The following is a 20,588-nucleotide window of genomic DNA, read 5'->3' as shown; positions in this document are numbered from 1 at the left end:
AAAATTAAATTAAATTTCATCAGCATTCATCCTCAGTTTATCATTTCCACATTACAACTTCCAGATCACAGAGTGTCTACAAAGGAACACAACATTTAGTCACCTGGACCTGAACAAAATAGTATTTTACATTATGATTAAAACGCTGAAAGTCAGAGAAAAAAAACAACAAAAACAAGACAAAATATTACAAAATAAAACACAAAACAACAAAAATGAAACAAACGACACAACAAATTTGACCAAAAAGTTGCAAAGCGACAAAAAATTGGACACAAATGAGACAAACAATGACAAAAAAGGAACAAAAAATTACACAAAAAACACAAGCGAGACAAAAGGAAACAAAAATGCTTTTGTGTAATTACTTTTTTGTCACTGTAGTATTTTGTTTGTCAGATTGTGAGTATTTAAAACATTTAGACTGGAGCAGCACTGTAACATTATTCTGTTCCAGACTTAGGATCTTTCCGTTAACTGAAAGTCTCTGTTAAACACCAGCGTTTGTCCCTATGTTTGTCGGCCTTCTTCCAGTCCCAGAATGCGCTGATTCTCCAGGATTAACCGACATGTCTGACTGCGTGTGAGCCCGTTATTTCCACTGTGGCGTATTATTCCACATTTTCCGAGATCAGAAATTCACTAACAAACTCCCATGAATGCGTAATGAGGGCAGCAGAGGGATGGAAGCTGAAATTACATTAGCATACCCCCCGCCTCGACAGAGTACCGTATTACACGCTCGATTCTCCTTACACGGCCACCACAAACCCCCGGTCACTGATCGGCCCAGAGGTTCACCAGCTGTTTCCAGTGTGGCCATTAGCACCGGATCCCCCGTGGAGATTATATGTGCTGTGCAGGACCTCAAGATGTTGGTGTTTGGAGCTGTGACCGGCCATATGTCCCCATCCACCGGTTCAGTCCTGCCCACGCCGGCTCCCATGATGGGCCGGCTGTCATAAAATGGCTGAATGGAGATAGAAGAGATGGAGGAGGGGTGAGAGAGCAGATGATGGAGCGGTGTAAAAATAGAAAAACGATGGTGAATAGGAAGGAGCATGAATGTGAGAATAAAAGAGTTTTTCCTCCAGTAGATCATCCTGGTAGCCTATATATTTATGCTTCTCCCTGTGTAGTACAGTACAGTGTGGTGCTCTGTGGAGCATATCGGTAGCCTGCGGGACGCCAAACGGAGAGCGAGCAAAGATAGAAGCTCACTTTAGCTGCATTAGGTCATGTTTGAGATGTTAACCAGCACTGACAGGGCAGCTCTGATGAAGTAACGCATGTCACAGGACCATCACTGGCAGCTAGAAGCAGAAGGGTGGTCAGTGCAGGAGCTCCTATTTTAACACTACTGTTTAAGATACTGCAGTTTCCTTTGTCTTAGTTCCTTTGACCCTGTTGAACCTGGAAGTGGCTGTAATTTAATATTATTTTAGAGCTTTCCTGACATCTTACAGACCAACCAGCTGATCAAGAAAATAATTATTAGTTGCAATCTGAGTTTAGTTGTTCAATATATATGTATGTATATAGAAATATATATATATATATATATATATATATATATATACATAAAATATAAAATATTAATACTTGTATTTGCTATTTTTTTCTTTTTTTCAATAGTTATATTGAAATCTATATCTATCTATCTATCTATCTATCTATCTATCTATCTATCTATCTATCTATATACTTAAACTTTTCCTTCTTGTCGATACATAAAATGTAAAAATATAAAAAAATAGCAAAAAAATAAAACTAAAAAAATATATGAACTCAAATATATGTAAAAAAAAATAGCAAAATAAATGTTTTTCAGTTTTATTTTTTTCTATATTTGGGTTTATATGTGTGTGTGTGTGTGTGTATATATATATGTGTATATATATATTTTGGGTCTTCCGGGGTTAAGATAAATACTACTGACGAGTGTAGTGATAATTCACCGAAACAGCAAAATTATAGTGAACCCACAATAGTGAGCTAAGAGATGCTAATACACTCTGAAGATATCATGCGGTCATTTTTTGTCTTGTTTCTTCTGATAATATAGTTAAAGGCAGCTTGAAGGCAGACTGTCTCCCACTAATTAACCAAGAAAACATTCAAGAAGCACATTACAGTCAGTGTACAGTGCTGCTCAGTGAGACGTGATTCCTCAGTTTGTGGAGGAATTACACGATCGACCGGTTGATTGATCTCAGTTATGACAGGCGTGTAAGTCATCTAAATCGATGCTTTGCATTTTGGAGAGTCTGAGCTGAGCTAAGGCTCATGTTACAGATATTATATATATTTATATATGTATATTACAGATCCTACAAGTGATCATAAATCTTTTCCGTCGTACTTCCATCCCTGATCTCTCACAGTGGAAGAGGTTCACCAGTCTGAGTGCATCAGTGATACGAACAACAGGATGACAAAAGCTGCACGAATGTTGGCGCTTTGTGCTTTAAGGGCCAAGCCTAACAGCCATTATAATCCTTTTTACATGAAGACATCACATGTGGGTGGCAGGAAAACATGCTGTCAGGAGGAGGACGTGCACCAATGCTGTGGACACGATGTCTTCTCTAATTCTTTAATTCTCTCAGTTTTCTACCTTTAATTTTAACCCTCAGTCTTGTTCTTTTAATTTATTGTCGTTTTTACTATCTATTTGTAACTGACTGCTCTGACTTGTCTCCTATAGCTTGTCTGATTGTCTGTGTTGCATGTTTTAACTGTCCGAGCCTTTTGTGAACGCTGTTCTTAAGGCTGCTATAAATAAAGTTATTTTTGTTATTATACGGCGGGAACAACTGACGATCTGCTCAAATCAGATCGCAGCTACGGTGGCAAAATCCTGCATCACTGGCTCTCTTATAACGATGATTTACAGATGCATTTTGAGCCAGAAAATGATTTTTCATCATCAGATGCCGCAGGAAACATTTTTCATTTCTAAGGCTTTGCGCTGTGTATTAAATTAAGGACTGAAGAGAATCTAAATCACCGGTTACATAAAGGCAGCCTCTAATTTTCTTTTCATATCTCATTTTGAGATTTCTCGGTATTTGACGCAGGCCTGTTACATCTTGTAATGCCTACATCTGGGTCAGAAAGGAATAAATAACTGCTGATCTGTGCACTGAATTTTTTGTGTTAATTACTCTGCAGCTCACCTTCTTCTCCTTTGACTGAAAGAATTTCCTCAGTAGCTCAACAGTATTTCTCTTAAAGTATCTTTAGAGAAATATTTAGAAAGTTGTGGTGTTTGGTGTTAGAATATCCTCGATACACAGATGAAGCTTTATTTTTGAAGGAGCAGAAGTGAATGTAAACTTCTTTACTATCCACCACAGACAGTTACCCCTGCTGCTTCTTCTCCTCACCCCTCCTCCCCCGTCCCTTCCCCCTCCCTGTCCCTGTCTGTCATAATAACCTCTGTCTTTAAATTTTGGGGGAGGGCGCCTGCTGTGTGTCTGATTGTCTTGGGTGTGGTCGAAGGCCTCTGTAACGCACACAAACACTGAAGTCAATGCAAACACACTCATACGAACACACAGTTGGGTTCATATATTTGTATATGAGCTTTTACTCCTTTTCCTTTTTTTTTTGCAAATTATCAACATGCTTCCTGCACTCACACCACCTCTTGGCAGCGTTTACATGTGACAGTTCATTATTGTGCCAGTTCGTGGGTGTGTTAGCGCCTAAATAATACACTTCCGCTGGTGCTTTTCCTTGTGTGTGCCACAGTGTTGTCAGTCAGTCGCAGCGTGGTCCACCCCGAAGCACAAAGACCTTGTCAGCAGCAGTGAAGGAGGCGATGGAGGAAGGGGGGAGCTGAAATTATCGGGGTGGAGGGGATTATTAGAAAAGGGGCCAGAGTTGTTTTCATGGACTCATCTCCAGAAAACGTCCGTTGACATGCTCCACTGATCTCTTTGTGCCCCTCTGAGGATGGGTTTAGGGCTGTGGAGTTGTTTTCTGAAACTATTTTGTATTAATTCTGGTTTGTTTTCCACATATTTATAACTTCCCACCACTCTTGTGTCCCTTCCTGCAGCCGTTCCATCCCATGGTGAACCTGCAGTGCTCTCCGGAGCTCAGGATGTTCCTCTGCGCCCTTTACGCCCCGGTGTGCACTGAGTATGGCCGCATGACGCTGCCCTGTCGCCGCCTCTGTCTGCAGGCCAAGAGCGACTGCTACAAACTAATGGACATGTTCGGTGTCAGCTGGCCAGAGGAGATGGACTGCAACAGGTTGGCACAACGGCAATAATTTTGTTCTGCTGGATTTATCTCAGTGGCAACAACCCCTGTGAGGGAGCAGCAATAAAGCAGCAGCCGCAGCAGGCCAGCAAGCATGTTGGAAGTGATTTATTCTGACAGCCACAAAGTAGAGGCAGTCTCAAGGAAAGAATTGGAAAAAAAGATTGAATATTAGTTGAGTTGAAGAAAATAGTGTTATGACCCCTAAATAAAAATTAAAAAGCTTGAATGATAACATTGGATTCTAGCAGGGCTGGTCCAAATAGCAATTTCTGGGATATTCGGGCCCAGTTAATGATGAATATCTGAATATTCAGCTCGTCTGAATGACAGAATATGATTCATTTATTTCTATAATTTGTTTCTTTATTTATTTAAACAGGAAAGGGCATTTAAACAAACTCACGTACAAATTAAATACTGAACTAAAAGAGCTGTCAGAGAGCGCAGTACTCCACCAAGGCTGCTAAGTTGACGTGTCATTTCTGGCAGATAAAATCTTTAATAAAAAATGACATATGGCTGAGCGCAGGCATGCGTTATGCATGTGCATGTTATTTATTTATACCGAATTGCGTGTAAATTACTCTTGAAAAGGTCTGTTGATCAGTTCATCACTTTCGGCAAGTCTTTGTTTTGCGAGTGTTAAAATAACCGTTCCCTCCATGCTTTCATTTTGAAGGCATATTTTAATGTTACGGACTTTTATTTTGTCAACATTCCACTGGCACAGGACAAGTTTATTTAAGAAGCAGTTTCTCGACGTGACGAAGATGCTGCCAAAAGTCCGAAAATTAGACCACATACTAAATGACGACATTTTAATGACATTTTGGAAGACATACTAAACTATGTAATTTTTTGTCCATTTTCGGACGACATGCTAAACTATGACGTTTATTGTCCATTTTTTGATGACATACTAAACGATGTCGTTTTTTGTCCATTTTCGGACGACATACTAAACTATGAGTTTTTTCGTCACATTTTGGACGACATTCTAAACTGACATTTTTTGTCCATTTTCGTACGACATATTAAACTATGACGTTTTTTGTGCATGTTCGGACGGCATACTAAACTATGACGTTTTTTTCCATTTTCTGACGGCATACTAAACTGACGCTTTTTGTCCATTTTCGGACGACATACTAAACTATGACGTTTTTTGTCCGTTTTCGGACGACATACTAAACTATGATGTTTTTTTGTCAATTTTCGGACGACATACTAAACTATGACGTTTTTTGTCCATTTTCAGGCGACATACCAAACTATGACATTTTTTGTCCATTTTCGGATGACATACTAAACTATGACGCTTTTTGTCCATTTTCGGACGACATACTAAACTATGACGTTTTTGTTCACATTTTGGAGGATATCCTAAACTATGACGTTTTTTGTACATTGTCGGACGACATACTAAACTATGACATTTTTGGTCACATTTTGGACGACATACTAAACTATGACATTTTTGGTCACATTTTGGACAACATACTAAACTATGACATTTTTTGTCCATTTTCGGACGACATACTAAACTATGATGTTTTTTGTCACATTTTTGGACATCATACTAAACTATGATGTTTTTTGTCCATTTTCGGACGACTTACTAAACTATGACATTTTTTGTCCATTTTCTGACGGCATACTAAATTATGACATTTTTGGTCACATTTTGGACGACATTCTAATCTATGACGTTTTTCGTCACATTTTGGACGACACACAAAACTATGACGTTTTGGTCACATTTTCGGACATCATACTAAACTATGACTTTTTTTTCACATTTTCGATGACATACTAAACAATGACGTTTTTGGTCACATTTTGGACGACATGCTAAACTATAACATTTTTTTTCCTTTTTCGGACGACATACTAAACTATGACATTTTTTGTCCATTTTCGGAGGACATACTAAACTATGATGCTTTTTGTCCATTTTCGGACATCATACTAAACTATGACGCTTTTTGTCCATTTTCGGACAACATACTAAACTATGATGTTTTTTGTCACATTTTCGGACATCATACTAAACTATGACGTTTTTCGTCAAATTTTGGACGACATACTAAACTATGACGTTTTTGTGCATGTTCGGACGGCATACTAAACTATGATGTTTTTTGTCCATTCTCGGACGACATACTAAACTATGACGTTTTTTGTACATTTTCGGACATCATACTAAACTATGATGTTTTTGTCCATTTTTGGACATCATACTAAACTTTGACGTTTTTTTGTCCATTTTCGGACGACATACTAAACTATGCTGTTTTTGTCCATTTTCGGACATCATACTAAACTATGACATTTTTTGTCCATTTTTGGAGGACAGACTAAACTATGACGTTTTGCGTCACATTTTGGACGACATACAAAATATGACGTTTTTTGTGCATTTTCGGACATCATTCTAAACTATGACATTTTTTGGACGACATACTAAACTATAATGTTTTTTGTGCATGTTCGGACTATGACGTTTTTCATCACATTTTGGATGACATACTAAACTATGACGTTTTTTGTGCATGTTCGGACGACATACTAAGCTATGACATTTTTGGTCACATTTTGGACGACATACTAAACTATGACGTTTTTTGTCCATTTTGCGACAGAGGCGATGTTTTTTGTAGCCTTTCACTGATGGGTATAGTGAAGGAGAGACCGAAAATGTGGGCAGTAGAATAGGGAAAGACATATGCAGCAATGGGCCATGAATGAGAATCGACCCTGCGCCGCTGGGTACACAGGTTGCCCGCTTAACCCGTTGAGCTATGTGGGTGCTCCTTTTGTGTTTGTTTTCGGATGACATACGAAACTGTGACATTTTTTTTTCACATTTTCGATGACATACTAAACTATTTCGCTTTTTGTCCATTTTTGGACGACATTCTAAACTATGACGTTTTTGTTCACATTTTGGAGGATATCCTAAACTATGACATTTTTGGTCACATTTTGGACAACATACTAAACTATGACATTTTTTGTCCATTTTCGGACGACATACTAAACTATGACGCTTTTTGTCCATTTTCGGACGACATACTAAACTATGATGTTTTTTGTCACATTTTTGGACATCATACTAAACTATGATGTTTTTTGTCCATTTTCGGACGACTTACTAAACTATGACATTTTTTGTCCATTTTCTGACGGCATACTAAATTATGACATTTTTGGTCACATTTTGGACGACATTCTAATCTATGATGTTTTTCGTCACATTTTGGACGACACACAAAACTATGACATTTTGGTCACATTTTCGGACATCAATACTAAACTATGACTTTTTTTTCACATTTTCGATGACATACTAAACAATGACGTTTTTGGTCACATTTTGGACGACATACTAAACTATGACGTTTTTCGTCACATTTTGGACGACATACTAAACTATGACGTTTTTCGTCACATTTTGGACGACATACTAAACTATGACGTTTTTTGTCCATTTTCGTACGACATACTAAACTATGACGTTTTTTGTGCATGTTCGGATGGCATACTAAACTATGATGTTTTTTGTCCATTCTCGGACGACATACTAAACTATGACGTTTTTTTTACATTTTCGGACATCATACTAAACTATGATGTTTTTGTCCATTTTTGGACATCATACTAAACTTTGACGTTTTTTTGTCCATTTTCGGACGACATACTAAACTATGCTGTTTTTGTCCATTTTCGGACATCATACTAAACTATGACATTTTTTGTCCATTTTTGGAGGACAGACTAAACTATGACGTTTTGCGTCACATTTTGGACGACATACAAAACTATGACGTTTTGTGTGCATTTTCGGACATCATTCTAAACTATGACATTTTTTGTCCATTTTTGGACGACATACTAAACTATAATGTTTTTTGTGCATGTTCGGACTATGACGTTTTTCATCACATTTTGGATGACATACTAAACTATGACGTTTTTTGTGCATGTTCGGACGACATACAAAGCTATGACATTTTTGGTCACATTTTGGACGACATACTAAACTATGACATTTTTTGTCCATTTTCGGACGGCATACTAAACTATGACGCTTTTTGTCCATTTTTGGACGACATACTAAACTGTGACGCTTTTTGTCCATTTTCGGACGACATACTAAACTGTGACGTTTTTGTCCATTTTTGGACAAAAGTGATGTTTTTTGTTGCCTTTCACTGATCGGTATAGTGAAGGCGAGACCAGAAATTTCGGCAGAAGAGTTGGGAAAGACATGCAGCAAAAGGCCACAAGACACAATCAAACCTGGGCCGCTGGGTACATAGGTTGCCTGCTTAACCTGTTGAGCTATGTGGGCGCTCCTTTTGTCTTTTTTTCCGGATGACATACTAAACTGTGACATTTTTGTCCACTATTTGACAAAAAAATTGTGTTTTTTGTCCGTTTTCGGACGACATACTAAACTATGACGTTTTTTGTCCATTTTCGGACATCATACTAAACTATGACATTTTTTGTCCATGTTTGTACGGCATACTAAACTATGACGTTTTTAGTGCATGTTCGGACGACATACTAAACTATGACGATTTTCATCACATTTTTGGACGACATCCTAAACTATGATGTTTTTTGTCCATTTTCGGACGGCATACTAAACTATGATGTTTTTTGTCGCCTTTCACTGATAGGTATAGTGAAGGCGAGACCAGAAATTGAGGCAGATGAGTCGGGAAAGACATGCAGCAAAGGGCCAAAAGCCAGAATCGAACCTGGGCTGCTGGGTACATAGGTTGCCCGCTTAACCTGTTGAGCTATGTGGGTGCTCCTTTTATCTTTGTTTTCGGATGACACACTAAACTGTGACATTTTTGTCCACTATTTGACAACAAATTATGTTTTTTGTCCATTTTTGGGCGACACACTAAACTATGACATTTTTTGTCCATTTTTGGACGACATACTAAACTATGACGTTTTTCGTCACATTTTGGACGACATACAAAACTATGACGTTTTTGTCCATTTTTGGACATCATACTAAACTATGACATTTTTTGTCCATTTTCGGACGACATACTAAACTATGACGTTTTTTGTCCATTCTCGGACGACATACTAAACTATGACGTTTTTTGTACATTTTCGGACATCATACTAAACTATGATGTTTTTGTCCATTTTTGGACATCATACTAAACTATGACGTTTTGCGTCACATTTTGGACGACATACAAAATATGACGTTTTTTGTGCATTTTCGGACATCATTCTAAACTATGACATTTTTTGGACGACATACTAAACTATAATGTTTTTTGTGCATGTTCGGACTATGACGTTTTTCATCACATTTTGGACGACATACTAAACTATGACATTTTTTGTACATTTTGGGACGGCATACTAAACTATGACGTTTTTTGTCCATTTTGCGACAGAGGCGATGTTTTTTGTAGCCTTTCACTGATGGGTATAGTGAAGGAGAGACCGAAAATGTGGGTAGTAGAATAGGGAAAGACATATGCAGCAATGGGCCATGAATGAGAATCGACCCTGCGCCGCTGGGTACACAGGTTGCCCGCTTAACCCGTTGAGCTATGTGGGTGCTCCTTTTGTGTTTGTTTTCGGATGACATACGAAACTGTGACATTTTTTTTTCACATTTTCGATGACATACTAAACTATTTCGCTTTTTGTCCATTTTTGGACGACATTCTAAACTATGACGTTTTTGTTCACATTTTGGAGGATATCCTAAACTATGACGTTTTTTGTACATTGTCGGACGACATACTAAACTATGACATTTTTGGTCACATTTTGGACGACATACTAAACTATGACATTTTTGGTCACATTTTGGACAACATACTAAACTATGACATTTTTTGTCCATTTTCGGACGACATACTAAACTATGACGCTTTTTGTCCATTTTCGGACGACATACTAAACTATGATGTTTTTTGTCACATTTTTGGACATCATACTAAACTATGATGTTTTTTGTCCATTTTCGGACGACTTACTAAACTATGACATTTTTTGTCCATTTTCTGACGGCATACTAAATTATGACATTTTTGGTCACATTTTGGACGACATTCTAATCTATGATGTTTTTCGTCACATTTTGGACGACACACAAAACTATGACATTTTGGTCACATTTTCGGACATCAATACTAAACTATGACTTTTTTTTCACATTTTCGATGACATACTAAACAATGACGTTTTTGGTCACATTTTGGACGACATACTAAACTATGACGTTTTTCGTCACATTTTGGACGACATACTAAACTATGACGTTTTTCGTCACATTTTGGACGACATACTAAACTATGACGTTTTTTGTCCATTTTCGTACGACATACTAAACTATGACATTTTTTGTGCATGTTCGGACGGCATACTAAACTATGATGTTTTTTGTCCATTTTCGGACGACATACTAAACTATGACGTTTTTTGTACATTTTCAGACGACATACTAAACTATGACATTTTTTGTCCATTTTCGGACGACATACTAAACTATGATGCTTTTTGTCCATTTTCGGACATCATACTAAACTATGATGTTTTTCGTCAAATTTTGGACGACATACTAAACTATGACGTTTTTTGTGCATGTTCGGATGGCATACTAAACTATGATGTTTTTTGTCCATTCTCGGACGACATACTAAACTATGACGTTTTTTGTACATTTTCGGACATCATACTAAACTTTGACGTTTTTTTGTCCATTTTCGGACGACATACTAAACTATGCTGTTTTTGTCCATTTTCGGACATCATACTAAACTATGACATTTTTTGTCCATTTTTGGAGGACAGACTAAACTATGACGTTTTGCGTCACATTTTGGACGACATACAAAACTATGACGTTTTGTGTGCATTTTCGGACATCATTCTAAACTATGACATTTTTTGTCCATTTTTGGACGACATACTAAACTATAATGTTTTTTGTGCATGTTCGGACTATGACGTTTTTCATCACATTTTGGATGACATACTAAACTATGACGTTTTTTGTGCATGTTCGGACGACATACAAAGCTATGACATTTTTGGTCACATTTTGGACGACATACTAAACTATGACATTTTTTGTCCATTTTCGGACGGCATACTAAACTATGACGCTTTTTGTCCATTTTTGGACGACATACTAAACTGTGACGCTTTTTGTCCATTTTCGGACGACATACTAAACTGTGACGTTTTTGTCCATTTTTGGACAAAAGTGATGTTTTTTGTTGCCTTTCACTGATCGGTATAGTGAAGGCGAGACCAGAAATTTCGGCAGAAGAGTTGGGAAAGACATGCAGCAAAAGGCCACAAGACACAATCAAACCTGGGCCGCTGGGTACATAGGTTGCCTGCTTAACCTGTTGAGCTATGTGGGCGCTCCTTTTGTCTTTTTTTCCGGATGACATACTAAACTGTGACATTTTTGTCCACTATTTGACAAAAAAATTGTGTTTTTTGTCCGTTTTCGGACGACATACTAAACTATGACGTTTTTTGTCCATTTTCGGACATCATACTAAACTATGACATTTTTTGTCCATGTTTGTACGGCATACTAAACTATGACGTTTTTAGTGCATGTTCGGACGACATACTAAACTATGACGATTTTCATCACATTTTTGGACGACATCCTAAACTATGATGTTTTTTGTCCATTTTCGGACGGCATACTAAACTATGATGTTTTTTGTCGCCTTTCACTGATAGGTATAGTGAAGGCGAGACCAGAAATTGAGGCAGATGAGTCGGGAAAGACATGCAGCAAAGGGCCAAAAGCCAGAATCGAACCTGGGCTGCTGGGTACATAGGTTGCCCGCTTAACCTGTTGAGCTATGTGGGTGCTCCTTTTATCTTTGTTTTCGGATGACACACTAAACTGTGACATTTTTGTCCACTATTTGACAACAAATTATGTTTTTTGTCCATTTTTGGGCGACACACTAAACTATGACATTTTTTGTCCATTTTTGGACGACATACTAAACTATGACGTTTTTCGTCACATTTTGGACGACATACAAAACTATGACGTTTTTGTCCATTTTTGGACATCATACTAAACTATGACATTTTTTGTCCATTTTCGGACGACATACTAAACTATGACTTTTTTGTCACATTTTTGGACGACATCCTAAACTATGATGTTTTTTGTCCATTTTCGGACGGCATACTAAACTATGATGTTTTTTGTCGCCTTTCACTGATAGGTATAGTGAAGGCGAGACCAGAAATTGAGGCAGATGAGTCGGGAAAGACATGCAGCAAAAGGCCAAAAGCCGGAATCGAACCTGGGCCGCTGGGTACATAGACTGCCCGCTTAACCTGTTGAGCTATGTGGGTGCTCCTTTTATCTTTGTTTTCAGATGACACACTAAACTGTGACATTTTTGTCCACTATTTGACAACAAATTATGTTTTTTGTCCATTTTCGGGCGACACACTGAACTATGACATTTTTTGTCCATTTTTGGATGACATACAAAACTATGACGTTTTTGTCCATTTTTGGACATCATACTAAACTATGACATTTTTTGTCCATTTTCGGACGACATACTAAACTATGACGTTTTTTGTCCATTTTCGGACGACATCCTAAACTATGATGTTTTTTGTCCATTTTCGGACGACATACTAAACTATGACATTTTTTGTCCATTTTTGGACGACATCCTAAACTATGATGTTTTTTGTCCATTTTCGGGCGACACACTAAACTATGACATTTTTTGTCCATTTTCTGACGGCATACTAAACTATGACATTTTTTGTCCATTTTTGGACGACATACTAAACTATGACGTTTTTGGTCACATTTTGGACGACATACAAAACTATGACGTTTTTGTCCATTTTTGGACATCATACTAAACTATGACATTTTTTGTCCATTTTCGGACGACATACTAAACTATGACGTTTTTTGTCCATTTTCGGACGACATCCTAAACTATGATGTTTTTTGTCCATTTTCGGGCAACACACTAAACTATGACATTTTTTGTCCATTTTTGGACGACATACTAAACTATGACGTTTTTGGTCACATTTCGGACGACATACAAAACTATGACGTTTTTGTCCATTTTTGGACATCATACTAAACTATGACATTTTTTGTCCATTTTCGGACGACATACTAAACTATGACGTTTTTTGTCCATTTTCGGACGACATACTAAACTATTATGCTTTTTGTCCATTTTCGGACGACATACTAAACTATGACATTTTTTGTCCATTTTTGGACGACATACTAAACTATGACGTTTTTGGTCACATTTTGGACGACATACAAAACTATGACGTTTTTGTCCATTTTTGGACATCATACTAAACTATGACATTTTTTGTCCATTTTCGGACGACATACTAAACTATGACGTTTTTTGTCCATTTTCGGACGACATACTAAACTATTATGCTTTTTGTCCATTTTTGGACGACATACTAAACTATGACGTTTTTGGTCACATTTTGGACGACATACAAAACTATGACGTTTTTGTCCATTTTTGGACATCATACTAAACTATGACATTTTTTGTCCATTTTCGGACGACATACTAAACTATGACGTTTTTTGTCCATTTTCGGACGACATACTAAACTATTATGCTTTTTGTCCATTTTCGGACGACATACTAAACTATGACATTTTTTGTCCATTTTTGGACGACATCCTAAACTATGATGTTTTTTGTCCATTTTCGGGCGACACACTAAACTATGACATTTTTTGTCCATTTTTGGACGACATACTAAACTATGACGTTTTTGGTCACATTTTGGACGACATACAAAACTATGACGTTTTTGTCCATTTTTGGACATCATACTAAACTATGACATTTTTTGTCCATTTTTGGACGACATACTAAACTATTATGCTTTTTGTCCATTTTCGGACGACATACTAAACTATGACATTTTTTGTCCATTTTTGGACGACATACTAAACTATGACGTTTTTGGTCACATTTTGGACGACATACAAAACTATGACGTTTTTGTCCATTTTTGGACATCATACTAAATATGACATTTTTTGTCCATTTTCGGACGACATACTAAACTATGACGTTTTTTGTCCATTTTCGGACGACATACTAAACTATGATGCTTTTTGTCCATTTTCGGACGACATACTAAACTATGACTTTTTTGTCACATTTTTGGACGACATCCTAAACTATGATGTTTTTTGTCCATTTTCGGACGGCATACTAAACTATGATGTTTTTTGTCGCCTTTCACTGATAGGTATAGTGAAGGCGAGACCAGAAATTGAGGCAGATGAGTCGGGAAAGACATGCAGCAAAGGGCCAAAAGCCGGAATCGAACCTGGGCCGCTGGGTACATAGATTGCCCGCTTAACCTGTTGAGCTATGTGGGTGCTCCTTTTATCTTTGTTTTCGGATGACACACTAAACTGTGACATTTTTGTCCACTATTTGACAACAAATTATGTTTTTTGTCCATTTTCGGACGGCATACTAAACTATGACGTTTTTGTCCATTTTTGGACATCATACTAAACTTTGACGTTTTTGGTCACATTTTGGACGACATACTAAACTGTGACGTTTTTTGTCCATTTTCGTACAACATACTAAACTATAATATTTTTTGTCCATTTTTGGACGACATACTAAACTATGACATTTTTGTTCACATTTTGGACGACATACTAAACAATGACATTTTTGTTCACATTTTGGACGACATACTAAACTATGACATTTTTTGTCACATTTTGGATGACATACTAAACTATGACATTTTTGTTCACATTTTCGGACGACATACTAAACAATGACATTTTTGTTCACATTTTGGACGACATACTAAACTATGACATTTTTGGTCACATTTTGGACGACATACTAAACTATGATGTTTTTTGTCCATTTTCGGACGACATACTAAACTATGATGTTTTTTGTCACATTTTTGGACATCATACTAAACTATGACATTTTTGGTCACATTTTGGACGACATACTAAACTATGACATTTTTGGTCACATTTTGGACGACACACTAAACTATGACATTTTTTGTACATTTTCGGACGACATACTAAACTATGATGCTTTTTGTCCATTTTCGGACAACATACTAAACTATGACTTTTTTGTCACATTTTCGGACATCATACTAAACTATGATGTTTTTGTCCATTTTTGGACATCATACTAAACTTTGACGTTTTTTTGTCCATTTTCGGACGACATACTAAACTATGACATTTTTGGTCACATTTTGGACGACACACTAAACTATGACATTTTTTGTACATTTTCGGACGACATACTAAACTATGATGCTTTTTGTCCATTTTCGGACAACATACTAAACTATGACTTTTTTGTCACATTTTCGGACATCATACTAAACTATGATGTTTTTGTCCATTTTTGGACATCATACTAAACTTTGACGTTTTTTTGTCCATTTTCGGACGACATACTAAACTATGACATTTTTGGTCACATTTTGGACGACATACTAAACTATGACATTTTTGGTCACATTTTGGACGACACACTAAACTATGACATGTTTTGTACATTTTCGGACGACATACTAAACTATGATGCTTTTTGTCCATTTTCGGACAACATACTAAACTATGACTTTTTTGTCACATTTTCGGACATCATACTAAACTATGATGTTTTTGTCCATTTTCGGACATCATACTAAACTATGACATTTTTTGTCCATTTTTGGAGGACAGACTAAACTATGACGTTTTGCGTCACATTTTGGACGACATACAGAACTATGACGTTTTTTGTGCGTTTTCGGACATCATTCTAAACTATGACATTTTTTGTCCATTTTTGGACGACATACTAAACTATAATGTTTTTTGTGCATGTTCGGACTATGACGTTTTTCATCACATTTTGGATGACATACTAAACTATGACGTTTTTTGTGCATGTTCGGACGACATACTAAGCTATGACATTTTTGGTCACATTTTGGACGACATACTAAACTATGACATTTTTTGTACATTTTGGGACGGCATACTAAACTATGACGTTTTTTGTCCATTTTGCGACAGAGGCGATGTTTTTTGTAGCCTTTCACTGATGGGTATAGTGAAGGAGAGACCGAAAATGTGGGCAGTAGAATAGGGAAAGACATATGCAGCAATGGGCCATGAATGAGAATCGACCCTGGGCCGCTGGGTACATAGGTTGCCCGCTTAACCCGTTGAGCTGTGTGGGTGCTCCTTTTGTGTTTGTTTTCGGATGACATACGAAACTGTGACATTTTTTTTCACATTTTCGATGACATACTAAACTATTTCGTTTTTTGTCCATTTTTGGACGACATCCTAAACTATGACATTTTTTGTCACATTTTGGATGACATACTAAACTATGATGTTTTTTGTCCATTTTCGGGCATCATACTAAACTACGACGCTTTTTGTCCATTTTCAGACGACATACTTAACTATGATGTTTTTTGTCACATTTTTGGACATCATACTAAACTATGACATTTTTGGTCACATTTTGGACGACATACTAAACAATGACATTTTTGTTCACATTTTGGACGACATACTAAACTATGATGTTTTTTGTCACATTTTTGGACATCATACAAAACTATGACATTTTTGGTCACATTTTGGACGACATACTAAACTATGACATTTTTGGTCACATTTTGGACGACATTCTAATCTATGACGTTTTTCGTCACATTTTGGACGACACACAAAACTATGACGTTTTGGTCACATTTTGGACGACATACTAAACTATGACATTTTTTGTCACATTTTGGATGACATACTAAACTATGATGTTTTTTGTCCATTTTCGGACATCATACTAAACTATGACGCTTTTTGTCCATTTTCGGACGACATACTAAACTATGATGTTTTTTGTCACATTTTTGGACATCATACTAAACTATGACATTTTTGGTCACATTTTGGACGACATACTAAACTATGACATTTTTGGTCACATTTTGGACGACACACTAAACTATGACATTTTTTGTACATTTTCGGACGACATACTAAACTATGATGCTTTTTGTCCATTTTCGGACAACATACTAAACTATGACTTTTTTGTCACATTTTCGGACATCATACTAAACTATGATGTTTTTGTCCATTTTTGGACATCATACTAAACTTTGACGTTTTTTTGTCCATTTTCGGACGACATACTAAACTATGCTGTTTTTGTCCATTTTCGGACATCATACTAACCTATGACATTTTTTGTCCATTTTTGGAGGACAGACTAAACTATGACGTTTTGCGTCACATTTTGGACGACATGCAAAACTATGACGTTTTTTGTGCGTTTTCGGACATCATTCTAAACTATGACATTTTTTGTCCATTTTTGGACGACATACTAAACTATAATGTTTTTTGTGCATGTTCGGACTATGACGTTTTTCATCACATTTTGGATGACATACTAAACTATGACGTTTTTTGTGCATGTTCGGACGACATACTAAGCTATGACATTTTTGGTCACATTTTGGACGACATACTAAACTATGACATTTTTTGTACATTTTGGGACGGCATACTAAACTATGACGTTTTTTGTCCATTTTGCGACAGAGGCGATGTTTTTTGTAGCCTTTCACTGATGGGTATAGTGAAGGAGAGACCGAAAATGTGGGCAGTAGAATAGGGAAAGACATATGCAGCAATGGGCCATGAATGAGAATCGACCCTGGGCCGCTGGGTACATAGGTTGCCCGCTTAACCCGTTGAGCTGTGTGGGTGCTCCTTTTGTGTTTGTTTTCGGATGACATACGAAACTGTGACATTTTTTTTTCACATTTTCGATGACATACTAAACTATTTCGTTTTTTGTCCATTTTTGGATGACATCCTAAACTATGACATTTTTTGTCACATTTTGGATGACATACTAAACTATGATGTTTTTTGTCCATTTTCGGGCATCATACTAAACTACGACGCTTTTTGTCCATTTTCGGACGACATACTAAACTATGATGTTTTTTGTCACATTTTTGGACATCATACTAAACTATGACATTTTTGGTCACATTTTGGACGACATACTAAACAATGACATTTTTGTTCACATTTTGGACGACATACTAAACTATGACATTTTTTGTCACATTTTGGATGACATACTAAACTATGATGTTTTTTGTCCATTTTCGGGCATCATACTAAACTATGACGCTTTTTGTCCATTTTCGGACGACATACTAAACTATGATGTTTTTTGTCACATTTTTGGACATCATACAAAACTATGACATTTTTGGTCACATTTTGGACGACACACTAAACTATGACATTTTTTGTCCATTTTCGGACAACATACTAAACTATGACGTTTTTTGTCCATTTTCGGACGACATACTAAACTATGATGCTTTTTGTCCATTTTCGGACGACATACTAAACTATGACTTTTTTGTCACATTTTTGGACGACATCCTAAACTATGATGTTTTTTGTCCATTTTCGGACGGCATACTAAACTATGATGTTTTTTGTCGCCTTTCACTGATAGGTATAGTGAAGGCGAGACCAGAAATTGAGGCAGATGAGTCGGGAAAGACATGCAGCAAAGGGCCAAAAGCCGGAATCGAACCTGGGCCGCTGGGTACATAGATTGCCCGCTTAACCTGTTGAGCTATGTGGGTGCTCCTTTTGTCTTTGTTTTCGGATGACACACTAAACTGTGACATTTTTGTCCACTATTTGACAACAAATTATGTTTTTTGTCCATTTTCGGGCGACACACTAAACTATGACATTTTTTGTCCATTTTTGGATGACATACTAAACTATGACGTTTTTCGTCACATTTTGGACGACATACAAAACTATGACGTTTTTGTCCATTTTTGGACATCATACTAAACTATGACATTTTTTGTCCATTTTTGGACGACATCCTAAACTATGATGTTTTTTGTCCATTTTCGGACGGCATACTAAACTATGACGTTTTTGTCCATTTTTGGACATCATACTAAACTTTGACGTTTTTGGTCACATTTTGGACGACATACTAAACTGTGACGTTTTTTGTCCATTTTCGTACAACATACTAAACTATAATATTTTTTGTCCATTTTTGGATGACATACTAAACTATGACATTTTTGTTCACATTTTGGACGACATACTAAACAATGACATTTTTGTTCACATTTTGGACGACATACTAAACTATGACATTTTTTGTCACATTTTGGATGACATACTAAACTATGACATTTTTGTTCACATTTTCGGACGACATACTAAACAATGACATTTTTGTTCACATTTTGGACGACATACTAAACTATGACATTTTTTGTCACATTTTGGATGACATACTAAACTATGATGTTTTTTGTCCATTTTCGGACGACATACTAAACTATGATGTTTTTTGTCACATTTTTGGACATCATACTAAACTATGACATTTTTGGTCACATTTTGGACGACATACTAAACTATGACATTTTTTTGTCCATTTTCGGACATCATACTAAACTATGACGTTTTTTGTACATTTTCGGACGACATACTAAACTATGATGCTTTTTGTCCATTTTCGGACGACATACTAAACTATGACTTTTTTGTCACATTTTCGGACATCATACTAAACTATGATGTTTTTTGTCCATTTTGCAACAGAGGCCATGTTTTTTGTAGTCTTTCACTGATAGGTATAGTGAAGGCGAGACCAGAAGTTTAGGCAGCAGAGTCAGGGAAGACATGCAGCAATGGGCAACAAGCCGGAATTGAACATGGGCTGCTGGGTACATAGGTTGCTCGCGTAACCTGTTGAGCTATGTGGGTGCTCCTTTTATCTTTGTTTTTTGATGACATTCTAAACTGTGACATTTTTGTCCACTATTTGACAAAAAATGTTTTTTGTCCATTTTTGGACAAAACATAACGTTTTTTTTTTGTCCATTTTTGGACTACATACTAAACTATGCTGTTTTTGTCCATTTTCGGACATCATACTAAACTATGACATTTTTTGTCCATTTTCGGACGACATACTAAACTATGATGCTTTTTGTCCATTTTCGGATGACATACTAAACTATGACTTTTTTGTCACATTTTCGGACATCATACTAAACTATGATGTTTTGTCCGTCATACTAAACTTTGACGTTTTTGTCCATTTTCGGACGACATACTAAACTATGATGTTTTTTGTCCATTTTGCAACAGAGGCCATGTTTTT

General features: G+C 36.7%; 1 protein-coding gene across 2 annotated transcripts in view; it reads left to right on the top strand.

The window, feature by feature from the left end:
• The window catches only part of fzd3a (frizzled class receptor 3a), a 50,413-nt gene that overhangs the window by 12,997 nt on the left and 16,828 nt on the right, over window positions 1-20,588 (top strand). For both annotated transcript variants that reach the window (XM_022193069.2, XM_051936586.1), the window contains exon 3: window positions 4,067-4,263. In XM_022193069.2, the coding sequence (XP_022048761.2) occupies window positions 4,067-4,263 (197 nt within the window). The remainder of the gene's footprint in view (window positions 1-4,066; window positions 4,264-20,588) is intronic.

This window comes from Acanthochromis polyacanthus, chromosome 16, assembly GCF_021347895.1.
Source record: "Acanthochromis polyacanthus isolate Apoly-LR-REF ecotype Palm Island chromosome 16, KAUST_Apoly_ChrSc, whole genome shotgun sequence".
Taxonomy (NCBI): Eukaryota; Metazoa; Chordata; class Actinopteri; family Pomacentridae; genus Acanthochromis; species Acanthochromis polyacanthus.
The sequence above is the reverse complement of the archived record's forward strand: the minus strand, read 5'-3'. Positions and strand labels throughout refer to the sequence as shown.